This window comes from Megascapheus bottae, chromosome X, assembly GCF_031878675.1.
Source record: "Megascapheus bottae isolate mThoBot1 chromosome X, mThoBot2.hap1, whole genome shotgun sequence".
NCBI classification, from domain to species: Eukaryota; Metazoa; Chordata; class Mammalia; order Rodentia; family Geomyidae; genus Megascapheus; species Megascapheus bottae.
In genome coordinates, this window is record NC_143547.1 from 56,057,635 (window position 1) to 56,077,722 (window position 20,088).

At 36.7% G+C, this 20,088-nt stretch overlaps 1 protein-coding gene across 1 annotated transcript in view; it reads left to right on the top strand.

Moving 5' to 3' along the window:
* The window catches only part of Klhl4 (kelch like family member 4), a 58,377-nt gene that overhangs the window by 25,166 nt on the left and 13,123 nt on the right, over positions 1–20,088 (top strand). Inside the window, exons 4-8 of the mRNA XM_090326058.1 lie at positions 3,141–3,337; positions 9,501–9,713; positions 12,746–12,932; positions 17,011–17,235; positions 17,773–17,935. Coding sequence (XP_090182184.1) covers positions 3,141–3,337; positions 9,501–9,713; positions 12,746–12,932; positions 17,011–17,235; positions 17,773–17,935 — 985 coding nt within the window. The remainder of the gene's footprint in view (positions 1–3,140; positions 3,338–9,500; positions 9,714–12,745; positions 12,933–17,010; positions 17,236–17,772; positions 17,936–20,088) is intronic.

Here is a 20,088-nt window from a genome sequence, read left to right on the forward strand (position 1 = left end):
GACTCAGCAATTCCACTACTTGACATTTACCCAATCATCCAGAAACAAGGATATACTAAATCCACTAGCACAACAATGTTAATTGCAGCACTATTTACCAGAGCAAAGATATGGAACCAACCCAGATGCCCCTCAGTTTATGAGTGGATCAACAAGATGTGGTATTTATACACAATGGAATTCTATGCTGCTGTCAGAAAGAATGACATGGCACCATTTGTAAGGAAATGGAAAGACTTAGAAAAAAATCATGTTAAATGAAGTAAGCCAGATGGTTTCTCTCATTTGTCATAATCAGTAGAAACCTTGGCCTCTTCTAGCAGAGATTTACAATAGAGCAAAACCTAGATATATAAGGCCATATAGGATGATGATAAATCAAAGGACCTCTAGGATATAGAAACAAAAGCCATTTAATGAGTAATCATTGTCCTTAATGTACTATGTTATCTCTCATCTCTTTTGCTGTCCCTTGGTTATCTCATATTTTACAGTATTTCACCTTGTTATCTGATATTTTGTATATATGTTTGTCTGGTTATCTGAAATAGGATAGGGAAGGGGGGAAAACAAGATGAGGGTTGAGGGTGGGGGCTGGAAAATGGGAACCAAAACATGAGAAAGGTTATCAATGTTTGTGAAGTAATGCACTTTCTGTCTGGTGAATATAATGTAACCCTTCTATTAATTACAATAAAATTATATGAAAAAAGAAGGGGGAACGGGGAAGTGGGATAGATGAATGAAGATGCAGGGAGGTGGGGGGAAGAATGCAGACAAGAACTCAATGTATATACTATAAAATAAGAAAAATAAGGGAAGTGGTGCATCAGGGGATGAGATTAAGAATGTTGAAAAGTGTAATGCTGATTGAAATGCATTATAATCATAAACTGTTTTGTTAAATAGCAACTGATTTGTACAACTACTTAGAGATCATAAAAATAGTGTTAGAAAATTCCTAATGCATAGTAAACATCTCTATCATTCACAAGGCACTATTGCATTTATACTTAAATGCATCCAATGAAATCTCAACTAACAATTTGATTTCAACAATCATCTGTTTGAAATTAAACAAATATAGGAGTTCCTCAAAAAGAAATTCCTTGAAAATTTGTTTACATTGTATCTATAGATTGTAATGGAACAACTCAACTATAAGTATGTATACCTTAAAAGAAGGGAAAACATTCTCACATCAAAATATGTACAGCACTATATAAATCCATTATTATTACTACTACTATCACTAATAATAGTAATAATAATAAATATTACTAGCCAACATGTGAGGAATGGATGCATTAACTTTTGTAAATGGTATAATGGGATACTAGTTGCCAGTGATAGTGAGCAAAGTACTGTTAGATGCTATGAGATAAATTACCTCTGACATCACCACTAGTGGAAAGAAGCTTGTCACAAAAGATACTTATGGCTTTCCACTCAAACTAAATTTCCAGAAAAAGGAAAGTCAGAGACCTAGGAGGTAGATCAGTAGTTTTAGGTGTGTGGGGAATATTGAGAATGACTCTTAACTGATATAATCTATACTTCTCAGAAGATAATATAATCTACACTTCTCAGGAGATAATGATTGCTAGAGTTGTCTTTCCAAAACATGTGGCAACAAACACATGACAAAATAATTTAGACAGACCACACCTCTTTACAATACATTTCATATATCGAACAACAGAAAGAACCCAGCACAGTATCTACTACTATACTTTTTCTTATAACTGGGTAAACACATAGGATCTATATTAATGTACTTTAGAAAGAATCATTGAAACATTTTTGACTGCACTCGGAGTTGAACTCAATCTCTTGTGGTTGCTAGCATGCACATGTAAGCACCATTTGTGCTACACCCTCAGGCCAGAAAAAATATGGTTTATAGCTTATATAGGTCATTTGAAATATTATTTTGATATATCTATAGCTTATTTAAAACAATAGAAAGTATGAATATCTTGTAAAAATAATGTATGTTTTCAATACTCAATCCATAATGCTTGTTTTAAAATTTATATATACATATAATGATATAAACATATCATTATGAAGGAAATGATTGCTTCTAATCACATTCAGAGTCATTCCACTTATTTTGAAATACAGCCTGCTCTTTTTTAGTGTGCCAATTCTGGGTCTTGAACTCTGGGCCTGAGCATTGTCCTTGGGCTTTCCTCAAGGCTAGCACTCTACCACTGGAATCACAGCACACACTTCAGGCTTTTCTGTATATGTGGTACCAAGGAATTGAACCCAGGTCTTCGTGCATGCTAGGTAAGCACTGTACCACTAGGCCAAACTCCTGGCCCTACAAGCCTGTTTTTTTTATCATGAAAAATTATAGAAATAACTCTTTATTCATGCTCTTTTTGGAACACTTTTTCTTTTGAGGCAGTGCCAGGAGTCAGTTCCCAACATTGTATTTTGGCAAAGACTTCTTCTCTAGAAAATAAATACTGTATCAGTCTGCATTTACAAAGAATGATCTTTATGGACAGTAATACTACACTACACTTTCTATTTACTGAGGCATAACAATATTACTCAAATTAAAATGTAAATAGTCCGGGGCCCGGAGTTTGGACTACTGGTAGAGTGCTTGCCTAGTATGCACGAAGACCCAGGTTCAATTCCTCAGAACCACATACATAGAAAAAAAGCCAGAAGTGGTGCTGAGGCTCGAGTGGTAGAGCTGTAGCCTTGAGAAAGCCCAAGGACAGTGCTCAGGCCCTGAGTCCAAGCCCCAACTGGCAAAAAATATAAAATAGTCCTTTCCAGATTTTATTTCACTATCGTTGACAACTAAAATAGTTTATTTCATGGTGATATTATTACTTTATGCTCTCTTCAATGACCAATATAAGGTTTAAACACAAGCTTAAGATGCTATATAAATTGTTCTTTGTACTGATAGTATTCAGTCTTCATTTGCTGTAGATGCTTTTATTACTGTAGTGTGGCACCCACATAGATAATGCTTTTTGTTTCAACCTCAAAATATACTATCAAAGTAGCTCCTATCACTAAATACCTGTAAAGAAGAACGAAAAAGAATCAACCCATCTTACATACTGTATCTTTATTGGATGTATTATCATGTACTTTTTCCAATTGTTTAGGTGTCCTGCAATTGAAAGAAGATACCATTGAAAATTTACTGGCTGCAGCTTGTCTTCTGCAGCTGACACAGGTCATTGAAGTTTGTTCCAATTTCCTCATAAAACAACTCCATCCTTCAAACTGCTTAGGCATCCGGTCATTTGGAGATGCCCAGGGCTGTACTAAGCTCCTGAATGTGGCACATAAGTACACTATGGTAAGATTGCTTCGAATTGACACAGTAGTAAATGTATTAACTGTTGTGATATAATTAAATTTGGAAGCAATGTGAACAAGTATTTTTCAGGTAAGGCTTACACATAATATATCACCTGAAAATATTTATCTTGCTGATCTATAAGTTCTTTTGTGTGTATGATGGTACAAGAGTTTAAATTCATGACCTTATTCTTGCTTAGGAAGGAGGTTTACCACTTGAATTTTATTCCTCTAGACTTTTTTCCGCATAAGTTATTTCTTAGATTTTTTTAGATAAGTTTTCCAGTTTTTTTTTTGTTTTGTTTTTGCCTAGGCTATCCTATACTGTGATCCTCTGATTGAGCTACTGAGCTTCTTTTTCATTGAGATGGGGTTGGTCTCAAAAGATGGCCCTCGTGATCCTTTCCACCCAAACAGCTGGCATTACAGATACGAATCACTATATCTGGCAAGTTTTTCACTCAGAAAATGAAAAACTTTTATCTTGGTCTCAAAATTTGAAGAAATGAAAAGCTTGCTCCAAATCAAATTTTGTAGGTACACATTTAAAATGGAATCTATAAGAGAAAGAAAGATAGTACTTCTCTGATATATTGCATAGTTGGAAATGTATCTTGTAAAATTGTACAAAAGATGATCTTGAATGAAACGTCGATATTCATTTAAGAAAAATGCTTATATTCATGGAACAATACTAACTAGAAGAGCTTAAGAAATACTATAATTAGTAACTCAATTTTCTTTTCCTTTTTTTTTGCTGGTCCTAGGCCTTGACCATAGGGTTTGGGCACTATACTTGGGCTTTCTCAAGGCTAGAGCTCTGCCACTTGAGCCAGAGCACCATTTCTAGATTTTTTTCTATGTATGTGGTACTGAGGATTTGAACCTAGGTCTTCGGGCATGCTAGGCAAGCACTCTACCACTAGGCCAAACTCCCAGCCCCATAACTCAATTTTCTTAAGTGGACTTCATGTCTTTTTTTGTGTGTGGGTTGTGGGGCTTGAACTCTGGGCCTGGACACTGTCCCTGAACTCTTCAGCTCAATGCTACTGCCCTACTCCTGGGCCTGGGCTTTTTCCTGAGTTCTTCAGCTGAAGGCTACAGCCCAACTCCTTGAGCCACAGCCCCACTTCTGGTTTTCTAATGATTAATTGAAGATAAGACTCTTATGGTCTTTAGTGTCTAGTTTGAGTTGGCTTTGAACCTCGATCCTCGGATCTGTCTCCTGAGTAGCTAGGATTACAGACAGGTGTGAGCCACCACACCCAGCATGGACTTCATGTCTTAGTCAACACTTTGGGGTTTCAGTAAATTTTCAGTTCAGTCCTTTGTGTGTATATGAGAGAGTGGGAGGGAGACAGACAGACAGACAGACAGACAGACAGACAGACAGACATGCAGACACAGAGACATAAAGCTTGAATTCATGGTCTAGCCAAGTCCTTGAGGGTTTTTTTGTTTTGTTTTGTTTTTTTGCTTAAGGCTACTATTCTACCATTTTCTGGCTTTTTGGTGGGAAACCAGAGATAACAGTCTGAGACTTTTTTTTGGCCAGAGCTGTCTTTGAACTGTAATCTTAAGACCTCAAACTCCTCAATAGCTAGGATGCTAGGATTACAGGTGTGAGCCTCTTGTGCCTAGCTTGCAGTTCTGTCCTTTAACTAAATTCAATGTTTTTATTTAAATTCCACTAGTGATAATAATGAATTTAGTAAACAGGTCAGTCAGGTGGCAGTCATGAAATCTGGACTGAAGAAGAGAGAAGGAAACCTGAATAGAAAGCTCTGAGTTCAATTCCTATGTATATGTACCATATACATAGAAAAAGCCTGAAGCGGTGCTCTGGCTCAGGTGACACAGTGCGAGCTAGCCTTGAGAAAGCCTAAGGACAGTGGCTAGGTGCTGAGTTCAAGCCCCAGGACTGGCTAAAAAATAGAAGTTTTGAAAGTATAAAATTTGAATTCTCAAAACTTTTTCTTTAGATCTTTTCCCTTTCTTCTGAGCTCAAGTGATTACAAATGTATTTCTAAAATATTTTCATCATTTTATTATCACATTGTTATGGATTAATGTTTTTAAACCTGGAAATTTCATCATGCTATTTAAATTCTAGGTCCCAAATACAGACTGTATTCTACGTAATCTAAAGAAGCAGCTCTTCTGTAGGTTTCAAGGTAAATCTTACCACAAAAGGCAAACACCAGAAAGGTCTTGTTAAATAACTTAAATTTTTGAACCTAGGTATTTTATTATTTTTTAAATTTTTACTTTATTGTTGTGGTGATGAACAGAGGGGTTGCAGTTAAATTCATCCGGTCAATCTAGGTATTTTAATTCCTAATTTAGTATCTTCCTTTCTGAAATCTTACTCTTGCAGGCACAATACATTCTGATAAACAGTTTGAAATATTTTTTCTTGCTGAACATTAATGTTATCCTGCTAATTCAGGATGTATGTAAAAATTTTGTCGTTAGTTATGTTATTAACATATTAGGAAGACAGTGGAATAAATAAAAAATTTGTTCTAATAGTACATTGGGAATACTGTATAGGTAATATAATAAAGCAAATACATATATTTGCCATTGTCCTGAGTCAGAGCCTGGGTCTTGTCTCTGAGATTTTTTTTGTTCAAGACTAGTACTCTGCCATTCTGTCCAGGGTGGCTTAGAACCATGAGCCTCATATCTCAGCTTCTTGAGTAGCTAAGATTACAGGTATGAGCCACTGACACCCAGAGCATAAAGCAAGTATATTTAAAAAAAAAACAAAAAACAAAACAAAACAAAAAAACCTCATGTGTTTTCTCTGCAGTCTTTCCAGGCCAGCTCTTTGCTGGTTGAGTTGTAGATGGAGTGTCACCGACTTTTCTACTGAGGGTGGGTTCTAATTAAAATCCTACAGATCATAGTAGCTAGGATTATAGGCATTAGCCACCAGTACCCAGCTCAAAAATGAATGTGTAAGAATAATGCTCAACATTTTTATGAATTAAATCACAGTCATGACTTCATAAACAGAAAACCAAATGACCCTTTTGTGGTAGCATCTTTTCCAGAAATACCCTCATAGATATACCCCAGTAATGCATGAACAATTGTTTGGACATTCCATAATCCTAACAAGTTAAGCACATGAAATTAATCATCTTGAGAATGTAAAAAGTCCTCCGCTTCAATGAAACATGACTGAAAACAGACCATATTTATTTACTGAATTTATAGCAATTTAAATATAGATCTAAATAATGAATGATGAACCCAATGCATATAAGAAGATTGTTGTGAAAGGTCCATAGAAGAAAGTCTTTTCCTTGAAATAAGCAAAAATAATCCCAAAAGGAACCATTTGAAAATTAGTGTTTCATGCTGATGGCATGGTTTGAGAGGAAAATTCTTTTCTACTGGTAGAGAGTTTGCCTAGCATATTTGAAGACTCGGGTTTGATTCCTCAGTACCACATACCCAGAAAAAACTGGAAATGGTGCTGTGGCTCAATATGTAGAGTGCTAGCCTTGAGAAAGCTCAAGGACAGTGCCCAAACCCTGTGGTCAAGGCCTAGGACTGGCAAAAAATAGTTCAAGGCTCTGAATTCAATGCTAAAACCCTAGTACTCTGCCAAAAGTTAAGTCTTCAATCTTGAGTAATTAACTATATTAACAGATTCTGCTGTGTTATATATACATATTTTGGGGGGCATTACTGGGGCTTCAAATCAGGGCTTCAACACAAATTTCACTCTTGCTTAGCTTTCTTTTTCACAGCTGCTAGTACTCTACCAGTTGTGGTATGATTCCAGGCCAGCATTTCACTGGTTAATTGGAGATGGAGTCTTGCTGACATTGAAATGTGACCTTCCAGGTCTCAGCCTATTGAGTAGATAAGATTACTCAGGTGTTCTATTCATTGGTATTCAAAATATTTTAAGTCAGCTGATTTTATTTACCTTTTATTTACCTTATTCTATACTATTCAGTAACTTTCAGCAGTCATACTATTCACAAGGCAGCAACTCACAAGGGACCAACAGGAAAATGGAATTTGTAGCGATGCATAATAATAGCCATTTATATTCACTTTTATTCTCTCAAATGAATGATCAAGTTGATAAGCTATTCTGTTGTCTACATTAAGTAAGTCTTACAAATTGAGATGTCGTCTCACCCTACCTTCTCCCTCTTTTTTTTCTTTTCTATTTTTCTTTTTCCCCACTGGAGAACAAAGAGAAGAGTGAAATGCAGTGTTTTGTTTGTAAATTCATATTAACACATTCTCATTACTGGTAATAAGTAAGCATGTTTCATACTTTTTTGTTGTCACTTTGAAAGGAAGGCGAAATACAGAACATAATGCTGTAGATATGTTATTAGATGCTTCTGTTTGGATCAAGACTACACAGCTCATTTTGTAGGACATCAAATGATATGTGGAGTATGCTCTTCCACCAAAATGACTTAATGCTTATGAAACAATTTAGTAGAGTATATTAATAACAACAGCATAAATAGCATTATTTTCTCTTAAAGAAAATAAGTTCAGCCGGAGATGTGGCATAATAAAGGGCTCTTTTTTTCTCTTGATTGCTTGCCATAATCACAAATAGATTTTTTTTCCTAAATTGGTAAGTTACCTTGGAACAAGATTGTCTCAGAGCCTCTTTATTGGGCCATAGAACTTCTTGCGTAGATAATTTTGTTGTTAGGCTCATTCAGTTGTATAATGACTAAACTAAGGAGATAATGGAGTGACTTGATTTACCCATAGCCCCTAAATATTCAGAGGCTGTATTAAGGTTACCCTTGGTAGACATGCTTATATCCATGTCAAAAGCATATTGTTTTACTTTTCTACTTGAGATCTTCATTGTGAAAAATGTTAGAAATGGTCATGTTTTGAAATAAAAATATATAATTGTAAATAAGAGAAACATGGTGGTTGTGTTTTGGTGAAAATTGAAATAATAATAATACTTGAATAATTGAATGATAGTATTTAATATCATTACAGAAGGGTGAGAGATAGATAAAATATGCATGAAATGGAGCCCTATTACATGCATATTTCAAAACAGAGCCACATTTACATTATCTCCATTTATTTGCTTGTTTGGTAGAATTGGGATTTGTACTCAAGGAGTCCAGCTTCTTAGATAAGCAACTGTACTACTTTAGACATGCCATAGCCTTTTCTTCTTTAGTTTTCAGATACGGTCTCTCAATTTTACCTGAGCCAGCCCAACAATATAATGATCCTTCTCTTTCATTCCCAACATAGTTGAGATCACCAGCATTATACCTGGATGTTTTTCTTTCTTTCTTTTTTTTTGCCAGTCCTGGGCTTGAGCTCAGGGTCTGACCACTGTCCTTGGACTCTCTCAAGGCTAGAGCTCTACCACTTGAGCCTCAGCACCTCCGGCTTTTTTCTATGTATGTGGTACCAAGGAATCAAACCCGGGCCTTCATGCATGCTAGGCAAGCACTTGAACCACTAGGCCAAACTCCTGGCCCCCCTGGATGTTTTTCAGATGGAACCAAACTAATGTTTTCCCTGTGTTGGCATCTAAACACCAACCTCCTCATCTCCACACCCAGTGTAACTGGAAGCACAGATGTGACCTCCCACATCTGGCTTTTGATTGTCTTGAATCTGTAGGATGTAAGATACCATAAAATGATATATTTCACTTTTCCAATAGATAATTCTTTTGTATAACGGGAATTTTTTTTATTAATCTTGTTTTTTTCTTTTATAAAGTCCAATTGCTGCCTCAAATGCAGAGCCAAAGTTAAGTCCTTCAAAATATTCTACCTTAAAAAAACGCTCAGTCTTTCTTTCAGAGGTTTTGATTCGAAATCAGCTAGATAGTTTTGGAGCCTGAAGTTGATAACATGTAAAACAGCTGGAAGAAAAAAATTGTGCTATTCGATATAGCACTCTTAACAGTATCCTATATTATACTGTACTAAGTATAATAATCAATAATTATACTATGTAGTATTTGTATTATGTATACTAGTCATGGGCAGGAAAAGCACCTACTGAGTGTATAAATTCATATATTATTTTTGTGAATTTTTGGAAAATGAAAAAGTTATGTTTTCATAGTCTTTGGTTAAAAATTTTAAAGTGCAAAGTTTCAATGGTTGCTCTTTCTTTCCTAGGAAAATTTCATTGAGGTGATAAAGAATCAAGAATTCCTTTTGCTTCCAGCTAATGAAATTTCAAAACTTTTGTGCAGTGATGACATTAATGTGCCTGATGAAGAAACCATTTTTCATGCTTTGATGCAGTGGGTAGGTCATGATTCTCAGAACAGGCAGCAAGACCTGGCGATGCTCCTTTCTTATATCAGACTGCCCCTACTCCCTCCACAGGTATGGAACTTTATCTGGGTATAGAAATTAGAGTTCTATGTATGTACTTATTCAGTTGTCCAATAAGTTCTATGAAACCATAGATTTCCCTCGATTCTGCACATTTTCTGTGGTATTTTGGAGGTAGCAGCTTTATCCAGAGAAAAGATAATCATTATCCTAAAAGAATTACATACCTGTGTATTTTTTAAACCCAAGATCTAAACCTAGGACCCCAGAATATACAAGAATTTTATATATTGCAGACTTGGGATATATGTGTTGTTTCTTGCAAGAGATTCTAAGTGACATATATCAGTTCTATGAGACAAGGTATTTATGAAGCAGCAGCATGATGTCACCCGAGTGATTGTTAAGATCATAATTTCTCTCAGGCCCTGATCCAGATACACTGAAGTAATGTCCACAGGTCACTGAAGAGTATGTTTTAATAAGTACGTTAGGTAATTATTATGCATTCCTAAATTTGAGATACATTAGTATAATGTATTGGAACTCCATCAATTTACAGTTACATACCTGTTTGACATTCTTGCCACAGTTTTTCTTTCTTTGAGGCTCTGTTTTATTGTTTATTCTGGTAATAAGATTTAAACTGTTTATCATGCTTGATAGGCAGATGCTTTACCACCAGAGTCATGCTCCCAGACGCTTTAGCTTTCAAACGGCGTCGTTGTTTGTCTAAGCCTGCCTAGACAATGATCTTCGATACTTCCTGCATTGCTGGGATAACAAATATGCATGATCACACCTAGCTTCTTTTTCTTGGTTGACATATACTTAGGTGAACTTTCCAGTTTCTAACCATGATCTAATCTCCACCTCACACGTAGCTAGAATTATAATCATGCGCTACCATGCCTGACTTGAATTTATAACTCACATGTCCAAACCAATGGCATTTTGTCTTTTTACCTGTGAGAATGCCTTTTTATGCTTTCAGGTTATGATCTTTTTTGAGGATGCTTTTGATAGGCCATGACATACAAGTATAGATATTTTTATTAAAGAATTTATTAACATTGATTTTTACATAATATTTCAGATACAAGTTTAACAAACAAGTGTTCAAGAAGGGAATCTCTATATACAATCACTGGCACTTAGTTTTTAGAACTTAATCAAAATTAGGCTAAAGGTTTGTATGTCATAGATACATATTAGTTTATGAAATAAAACATTGTGTCTATAGAGTCATAGGTTTTTATGTCTATATACTTATGTTTATATTTCCATTACCATGTCCATAGCTTTTGGTATGCAGTTATTGAGTCCTCGCTCTTGTACTCTTTGGATCTAATAGCCACATATTAAGGATACCATAATTCGCTCTAGATTCATCCACTTCTCTGCGAATGCCATTTTATCTTGTCTGTTGGCTATGTAGAATTCCATTGTGTATATATACCACATTTTCTGTATCCCTTCATCTGCAGTAGGCATCTGGCTTGTTTCCATCACCTGGCTATTGTGAATAGTGCAGAGATGAACATAGCTGAGCAGGTGTCCTTATCATATGTTGGGTTATGATGTTCAGGGTAGATGCCCAGAAGTGGTATGGCGGGATCATAGCAAAGGTCAATTTTCAGTTCTTTAAGAAACCTCCACGCTGCTTTCCAGAGTGGCTGAACTAGTTTACAATCCCACCAGCAGTGTAGTGGGGCTCCTTTTTCTCCACAACCCTGCCAGCAACTGTCATTGTCTGAGTTCTTGTTGGGGTAAGGTGGTATCTTAGGGTTGTTTTTATTTGCATTTCCTTTATGACCATACATGATGAACATTTTCTCATACGCTTTACAAGTATAGATATTTAAAAGATGATTTAAAACTTACCTTAAACTAATATTTTGAAAATGAATTGTGAGAAGAGGATGGTGATAAATATTTCTGCAAAACAGTCACATATTGGGCTAACAAGGAGGATAAAGCAAGCTAAGGAATGTCAAAATAGACTATTTGCAACTATAAAAAAAAACCCACACCTGTTGAGATTGTTTGTGGAAGAGAGAAATTGGGTCAGGGAAAGGGGATGTGAAGGGAATAAGATTGATTGAAATACATTGTAAACATATGTGGAAATATAACAATGAAATCACCTATATAATGAATGTAAGCAAATGAAAAATGAAAAAATTACATATCTTGGTCTTCAAGCTTATTTCCAATCACAGAGACAATTGTGGAATTCCTAAGGGTCTCATCAGGCCATCCATGATCCATCAGTGATTATAGGTGGAGTGATAACCTGTTTGGAGCTGATGGGTTTAGAGTAAGAAACCTCAGAGGGGTTTTATAGAGAGATATTAACACTACCATTCCGAAAAACTTATTCCATGTCCTGTGATACTGTGGATCCCAAATCAGGAGGAAACTACTTTTAAGATGCCCTCTGACAATATTATGAAATATCCTCTTCACTTCTTTCTAGCTCATCTCAGGAAAAGATACTTTTATCAACTTTTTACAGTGTTCATTAGGTTCTTATTCTATGAAAGATAATGATTTTTTACCATTTACTTTTGCTAAGGTAGAAACCAAAACATATACTACCTCAATCCAATTCAAAGTATATACTTTTAGAATTCTTCATAGAAGTGATTTGATGGTACAAATGTTGTCCCTTATGGGTGAGATTATTTTAACAGAGCCTGTATGCATACCTACTGCCACTCTACTCCAATTCACCAAAAGGTTGAATTAACTATGTGTTGTAGATAGACTAGGAGCTACATTCTGTGGGCAGATACAGTTAGCCTCTTGGATGTTTTTTTGTTTCTGATGGTGGGTTCTTTATTTTCTTGTCGGTCCTGTGGCTCAGACTAAGGGTCTGAGCATGGTCCTTGGGTTTTCTCAAGGCTAGAGCTCTACCACCTGAGCCACAGCACCACTTCTTGGTTTTTCTATGTATGCGATACCAAGGAATTGAACCAAGTTCTTCATGCATGCTAGGCAAGCACTCTACCACTAGATCAAACTCCCAGCCCTCCAGTGGTGAATTCTTGATGTAAATGGATGGCATGATTGTTTCTCAGTTGCTTGCAGATCTTGAAAACAGTTCCATGTTCACTGGTGACCTCGCCTGCCAGAAACTCTTAATGGAAGCTATGAAGTATCATCTGTTGCCCGAAAGAAGACCCTTGATGCAAAGCCCTCGAACAAAACCTAGAAAATCAACTGTGGGTGCACTTTATGCTGTAGGGGGCATGGATTCAATGAAAGGTAAAAGGGAACAATCACCAGGCTGTTTAACAAAATTAATATCATCGAGAGGTTCAAATATATATTGAATGGGTGTGCTAGTTAGGGAGTGGGTGGATGAATGGAAACAGCTAGAGTGCATGAATACAGTCATAATACTCAATGTATATATGTGGAAAAGGAAGTAGGAAAATTGAGGCTAAGGAAATGGTAGGTTGAAAGTAAGAGAATGATACTGAGGTCACTCTGATAGAGATACACTGTACACATTAATAGACATATTAAAGTGCAGTGCCCTTATTATAATCATTTGATGATGGAAATTTTTGTTGTAATTAATAGAAGGATTTCATTATATTTGTTAGATAGAAGGTGCATTACTTCTCACACATCAATACCCATTCTTATGTTTTTGTCTCCATTTCTCTCCCCCCACTCCCTCCCCAAATCTTGTTTCCCCCCCTCCCTTTCCTATTTCAAATAAACATATATACAGTATACCAGATAACAAGGTAAGATATTTTTACAATATGAGAATAACCAAGGGACAACAGAAGAGATGAGAAATAGCATAGTACATTAAGAACAACAATCACACATTATATGGCTCTTGCTTCCATTATCCTGGAGGTCCTTTCATTTAGCCTCCTCTATGGCCTTATGTATCTAGGTTTTGCGTTATTGTAATCCTCTGCTAGGAGAGTCCTAGGTGTGTACTAATTATAACAGATGAGGGAAACCATTGAGCCTATGTTCCTTTCAGTCTGGCTTACTTCATTTTATATGATGTTTTTCCCAAGCCTTTCCATTTCCTTACAAATGGGACGATGTCATTCTTTCATATGGCAGCATAGAATTCCATTGTATATAAATAATACCACATTGGGCAGGGAGTTTGGCCTAGTGGTAGAGTGCCTGCCTAGCATGCACGAAGACCCAGGTTCAATTCCTTGGTACCACATACATAGAAAAAGCCAGAAGTGGTGCGGTGGCTCAGGATAGAACACTAGCCTTGAGGAAAGTCCAAGGACAGTGCTCAGGTCCTGAGCTCAAGCCCAGGACTGGCAAAACAAACAAACAAACAAAAAACAACACTGGTAACACCAAACCAAAACAGAAACAAAACCAGCAAAACTAAACTAAACAAAAATTAAAACAAAATAAATAATACCACATTGATGATGGAAATTTTAAAGGCAGAAAAGTGGAAAGGAAAACACATAGGTGTATGTAGAAGAGAAAAACAGAAAGGGGAAACTATATATTTTTCAATTTTTATTAACTACAAATTGTAGTGGACTGCATTATGACACTCATGTTACCATAACATATTACGCTAACATTTACTTTCTCTAGTACTCTATCTTCTCTCCCTCCATCACTCACAGTATGGTCTCATAATAAATAAGCCAGTTTTGTGAGGGAAGAGCTAATTCTTATCACCTCTTGCAATCCAACCCCTCTTTCAGTTTGATCACTCTGAAGGAATTCTCCAATGCAGTTTCCAGAAGATATTTTCTAACCACAGGACCTATAAAAAAGATTGTGCCAATGCAGTGATTTCTAAAGTTATATGACTACCTGAGAAATGTACAAATACAATGAAATTTCCTTATTTCAAGTTTCGAAACTTGATGTTTTATTGCACAGAGTTGAATATAATGAACATTAGTAATGTATTTGAATGTTTCTATGGTATTTAAATTCAAAGATACTAAACAAAATGAAAGTATATCTTTGTGTCTTTTTTTGTTTTATAGTGTTTAGTATCAAAGCCAGAAGCTTATACGTGTTTGACAAGTCCTTTATCGATGAGTCACATCTCCAGGACCTAGATTCTGATATATTTTTCAGCTCTAATACATTTTTGGGTTTTGAAAGCTTTGTGCTTATTTGGTTTCTTGTTTGTTTCTATTTTTGTCATTTTTCCAGACTTATAGTGTATGGTTTTGTTATAGAAAGGTGGGGAATGGCCAGCCTATAGGCCAAGTAATGCCTGCAAAATAATATCAGGTCACATATCACAATTTAATGTGAAAATCCATGGCTTGAGAACCTTTGATTTCCTAGTACCGATAAATTTATTTATGGGACCTTGGTGACTATGAAAACTGTCAAGTTTTGAATACTTAATCCCTGCATGGAATTTCAAAATCATAATTTCTAATTTTTACCCTAATGCTATGAAAGGTACATCTTAAGTTAGTCAACTTAATAAAAAAAAGCTGGAAATGGAATTGTTGCCTAAAATCTGTGCTTTTTTTCCTACTCTGCCACTGTTGCAGAAGAAATAACAAGAATAATCCGTAAGAACTATCTTTGTGGTGGTTGGAACCCTAGGGTGAGATGAGTGCTGGAGGCTCAGGACTGTAATCTTAACTACTCAGAAGGCTGAGATTTGAATATCACAGTTTGAAGCCATCCTTTGCAGGAGTGAGACTTTAATCTCCTAAGTATCATGCACAAGCTGAAAGTGGAGCTGTGGCATAAGTGGTAGATCTAGTGCTAGCCTTCAGCAAAAATGTTCAGGGACAGCACCCAGGCCCTGAGTTCAAACCCCAGGACTGTCATTAAATGAAATAAACACACTTACGATGAGCACTGCTCTTAGGATCAACAACAACAGAAAATAACATTTAAAACATAAAAACAAATCTACACATATGAAAAGGAAAAAGTAACATTTATATAAATCAATATGATATTGAAGAAATGTGCCACTTCACATTCTTTCACAAAACAGAATTCTATACATATAGTTTTTCTTTCCTTCTTTATTTTTGGCAATTCTGGAGCTTTTATTCAGGGTCTGGGTACTATCTCTGAGTTCTTTTGCTCAAGGTTACCACTCTACCACTTTGAGCCACAGTGCCACTTCCAGATTTTGAGTGGTTAATAGGTGATATGAGTTTCAAGGAACTTTTCTGTCTTGGCTGGCTTTGAACCCAGTTCTTCAGATCTCAGCCTACTGAGCAGCTAGGATCACAGGTCTGAGCTACTGGTACTCAGCTTACTTTTTCTTGGACTTTGTGTTACTTTTTTTTAAAGGCATTGAACTTTCACCTTTAATGTTTAGGAAATACAGTACTTCCCCAGGTTTCATTTCATTTCAGACTCATACAATAAACTCTGAATTAGCTGTTAAATTTAGCTACTGCATAATTGGCTATCAGCTATAACTCTGACAATGTCCCTAAGTGAATCACTAGAAAGTTCTAATTTTGAATCAAGATAAAATTAAATTATCAGATGGTAATTTTGGATGAGTTATATATACAAACTCTTTAGTAATTTTTGTTTATTAATGGCTGTTGATTTTGAAATGGAAAAGAAAAACCTTCGAGGAAACTGGTAGAAGAAAGACTTTCATAGAATGAAAGTCGCTGTAAGTTTTCAGATGTTCCAGGTTCAATAGTGTGTTTACTGTTAAAAATGACTCAAGCAGCCGGGAGTTTGGCCTAGTGGTAGAGTGCTTGCCTAACATGCATGAAGACCTGGGCTCAATTCCTCGGGTATCACATACAGAGAAAAAAGCCAGAAGTTGTGCCGAGGTTCAAGTGGTAGAGCGCTAGCCTTGAGAAAGTCCCAGGACAATGCTTAGTCCCTGAATTCAAGCCCCAGGACTGGCAAAAATAAGTGACTCTATTGCAAGAAAAATTTAAAGCAGGACAAACGTAATAATCAGTTATAAATCTGAAATATATGCTAGCATGCATGAAGCCCTGGGTTCAATTTCTTAGTACTATATACACAGAAAAAACCTGAAGTGGTGCTGTAGGTCAAGGGGTAGAAAGAATGCTACCCTTGAGAAAACTCAAGAACAGTGCCCAGGCCCTGAGTTCAAGACCCAGGACTGGCAGGAAAAAAAGAAGTCATTATGATGCTGTAACCTTTGTATATTAAACAATTTTGCTGATTACCTCCATTTTTTTTTCTAGCAGTGGTAAATGTATTGTACTTGGACCTGTCTGTCATGTTGTAGTATTATCTGACCTAATTAATTAATTTTGGCTGTTAATTAGATTTAAAACATGTGAAAGAGGTCAGTTTAAAATTTTATTGTAAGTCATTTTTATACTATTCACATTCCCTCTAATAGGTACTACTACAATTGAAAAATATGACCTCAGGACCAACAATTGGCTGCATGTTGGCACCATGAATGGGCGTAGGCTTCAGTTTGGAGTTGCGGTTATTGATAACAAACTTTACGTTGTGGGAGGAAGAGACGGTCTGAAAACATTGAATACTGTGGAATGTTTTAACCCTGCTGTCAAAGTCTGGATGGTGATGCCACCCATGTCCACACATAGGCATGGTTTAGGTAAGAACTTGATAATTTATAACCTTTCTAGAATGTTAAAAAGAGCCTTTAAAAACACAAAAATTTAGTTGTGCATTATGGAGATTTTAGCAAAATCTCCAAAATGCTGAAATGCTTTAAGCAAACAAAGCTAATAAACACTTTAATTGTAGCACTTTTATCAGTTTTTAAGAAAGATAGCACACGTGCTGTGATATACTATCAGGAAGCACGGAGGTACAAAACGGAGAGTTTTCTCTTGGCTACATGCATTATTTATTTATTTATTCAATTTTCCTTTTAACTTAGTGCATTCCACTGTTTACTTATGTCGACTTTAGTATTACAATGGTGATACCCTTTCCTGACTCACAGCTATGGCTGTATATTGTCTATGATGAGAAGACCATATTTACCTCATAGAGAATAATCAACTGGTCCATATTTGGCAAAGTCATTTAAGAAGCGACTTTTGAGAACTCAGATACTTGCAAAAGAAACTAATGTACATTATGTGTTACTTGCATAGGTGAACCTCAGGCTGTTTTTATCCTTTAGGTGTGGCCACACTGGAAGGACCAATGTATGCTGTCGGTGGACATGATGGATGGAGTTATCTAAATACCGTAGAAAGATGGGACCCAGAGGGACGCCAGTGGAACTATGTGGCCAGTATGTCAAGTCCTAGAAGCACAGTTGGAGTTGTTGCATTAAACAACAAGTAAGTCCACACGCACATGCTACATCATGTATAATAATCAACCAACCAATATGCATTCCAAATCATTGAGATCTCTTTGTTATCAATTGTGAAAGCTCTTCCTTGGAATTTTCATTGATTGTGGTGGTCAATACTTGTGTAAAATGAACATTCAAATAAACCTGTTCTGGAGACCATTGCTATTCAGTGTAGTAATACCAAGATTTCCTGAGATCTCGTTAAGAGTGCTGGATCTTAGCCCTACTACAGGTCTGAAGCAGGATGTACTTGAATAAGATCCTAGGAAGTATTGCACACATTGAATCTGAGAAGCATTTTTGTAGGCAGCCAGTTACAATTTTGATCTCAAAGTGCTGCCACTTTACATTATTGATTCTTTAGTTATCAGAATATTTGTCTATCTATGTGTGTAACATCGTAAGTTTTTATTCAGCAGTCTTCTGAGTGTGAGAGTTCAAGCTCTGTAAGTTATAGAATCCCACCTGCCGGGGCCAGCCGGCAGCAAACCAGGGTTCGCGGATTGGGATTCCTGAAATACAGGCAAGGACTAGGAAAAAATAGAAGAGAGACAAACAGATGGAGTTCGGGAGGACTACAGCCCAAGTCAGCAGTCCAAGAAGACTGTGAGCTCCAGACAGCCGCCTAAGAGACTCTCTCGTTTATTTTAAGTTCCGACCTTAAATACTCTTCTTAAAACTAGGGAGTTGCCAGAGGCTACATTCATACAAAATAGTAAACAAATCCCATATAGGATAAATGAGAAAGGATTAACATTGCTTAAAGTCATCATGATAAGAACTGATTGACATTGCTTAAAGTCATCATGATAAGAACTGATTGACATTGCTTAAAGTCATCATGATAAGAACTGATTGACATTGCTTAAAGTCATCATGATAAGAGTTACTTCCTTGTGTATACAGTTGTGTAGGTCCAAGGTCAGGTCCAAGGTCATTGACCCCACAGTCGGTCCCCAACATCTCCCCCGTCTTTCTTTTAAAAGATGCGACTTGCTTGTCTTAGGTTGGGTGGATCGCTGACTCTGCCTTACCCGTCATGGGGAACTTCTTCAGATCAAGCTGAAGGCCCTGTCTTAGGTTGGTCAGAGAGCATCCCCTCTTATCCCATCCTTGACTGCGATTCCTCTCGGGGGGAATTCATCCATCTGGGGCTTAGATCTGCGGAGTTGTTCGATTGGTGACTGTTGCAGATGTGACCATTGGACGGCTACTGGCCATAGGTGTTGATTTGTTCTCAACCATAGCTTCAGTTGTCACTTTACTTGGAGTAGAAACAACAGCAGTTGGCTTGATATTGGCTGTTGGTGGATCTGAAGTGCTGGCAATTCCTCATTCTTCAGAAGCTGCAGTAGTTTTCAACGTGATCTGTCTCTGCTGTTCTGGGACCTTACTAGTAGGTTCTTGAGGCTCTTTTTTCGGCTCTAAGTGCCTCCCTTGATGCTCTCGGAGTTCTCTCTCCAATTTACTGATTCGACCTTCTTAATGGGACTTAAGAGCTGTCATACAAGCATCAAGTTCATTTTTTTTTTTTTGCTGATCTAACATTCCATTCTCCCCCCTCTTTAAAACAATGCAATAATTCAAACCTAAATGATTTTCTTGATTAAACCTTGAACATGTTCACTCACTCATTCACACACATTCATACTCAAAGATTTTAAAGTGCACAAAATTAATATTGGCCATTCATTTTAAGGAAGTTTGTGTCAAGAGAACTTTGCCAATTTTACTCTTGCAGGTGAGAATCAGGTTCAAAACAAAACTTTAGAAAAACCTTAAGGATCCATATTTAAAACTGGTACCAATTTCAAAGACAAAACTGGACAAGAAAAATATGTAACACGAACAAGACAAAGAAACAGAGACTTTTACACTTAACATAAAAACATGAATTCAGGTCTTTTCCGCATTACTGGATGCATTACTGGAGGGTTGGGGGTGAAGGTCCAGTGGGTCGCTGCTTGGATGACCACTGTCACTCTCCACAATCCGAACATAGCGTTCGGGAAGCCAGCGGGCATCATTTTCTTCCTGTGAGAAAACACATACATGCCCTCTACCCCAGGTTAGAACAGGATCTGGTCCGTGCCAAGCACCAGTTAGGGGATCCTTCCATTTTACTAAGGCAAAAGC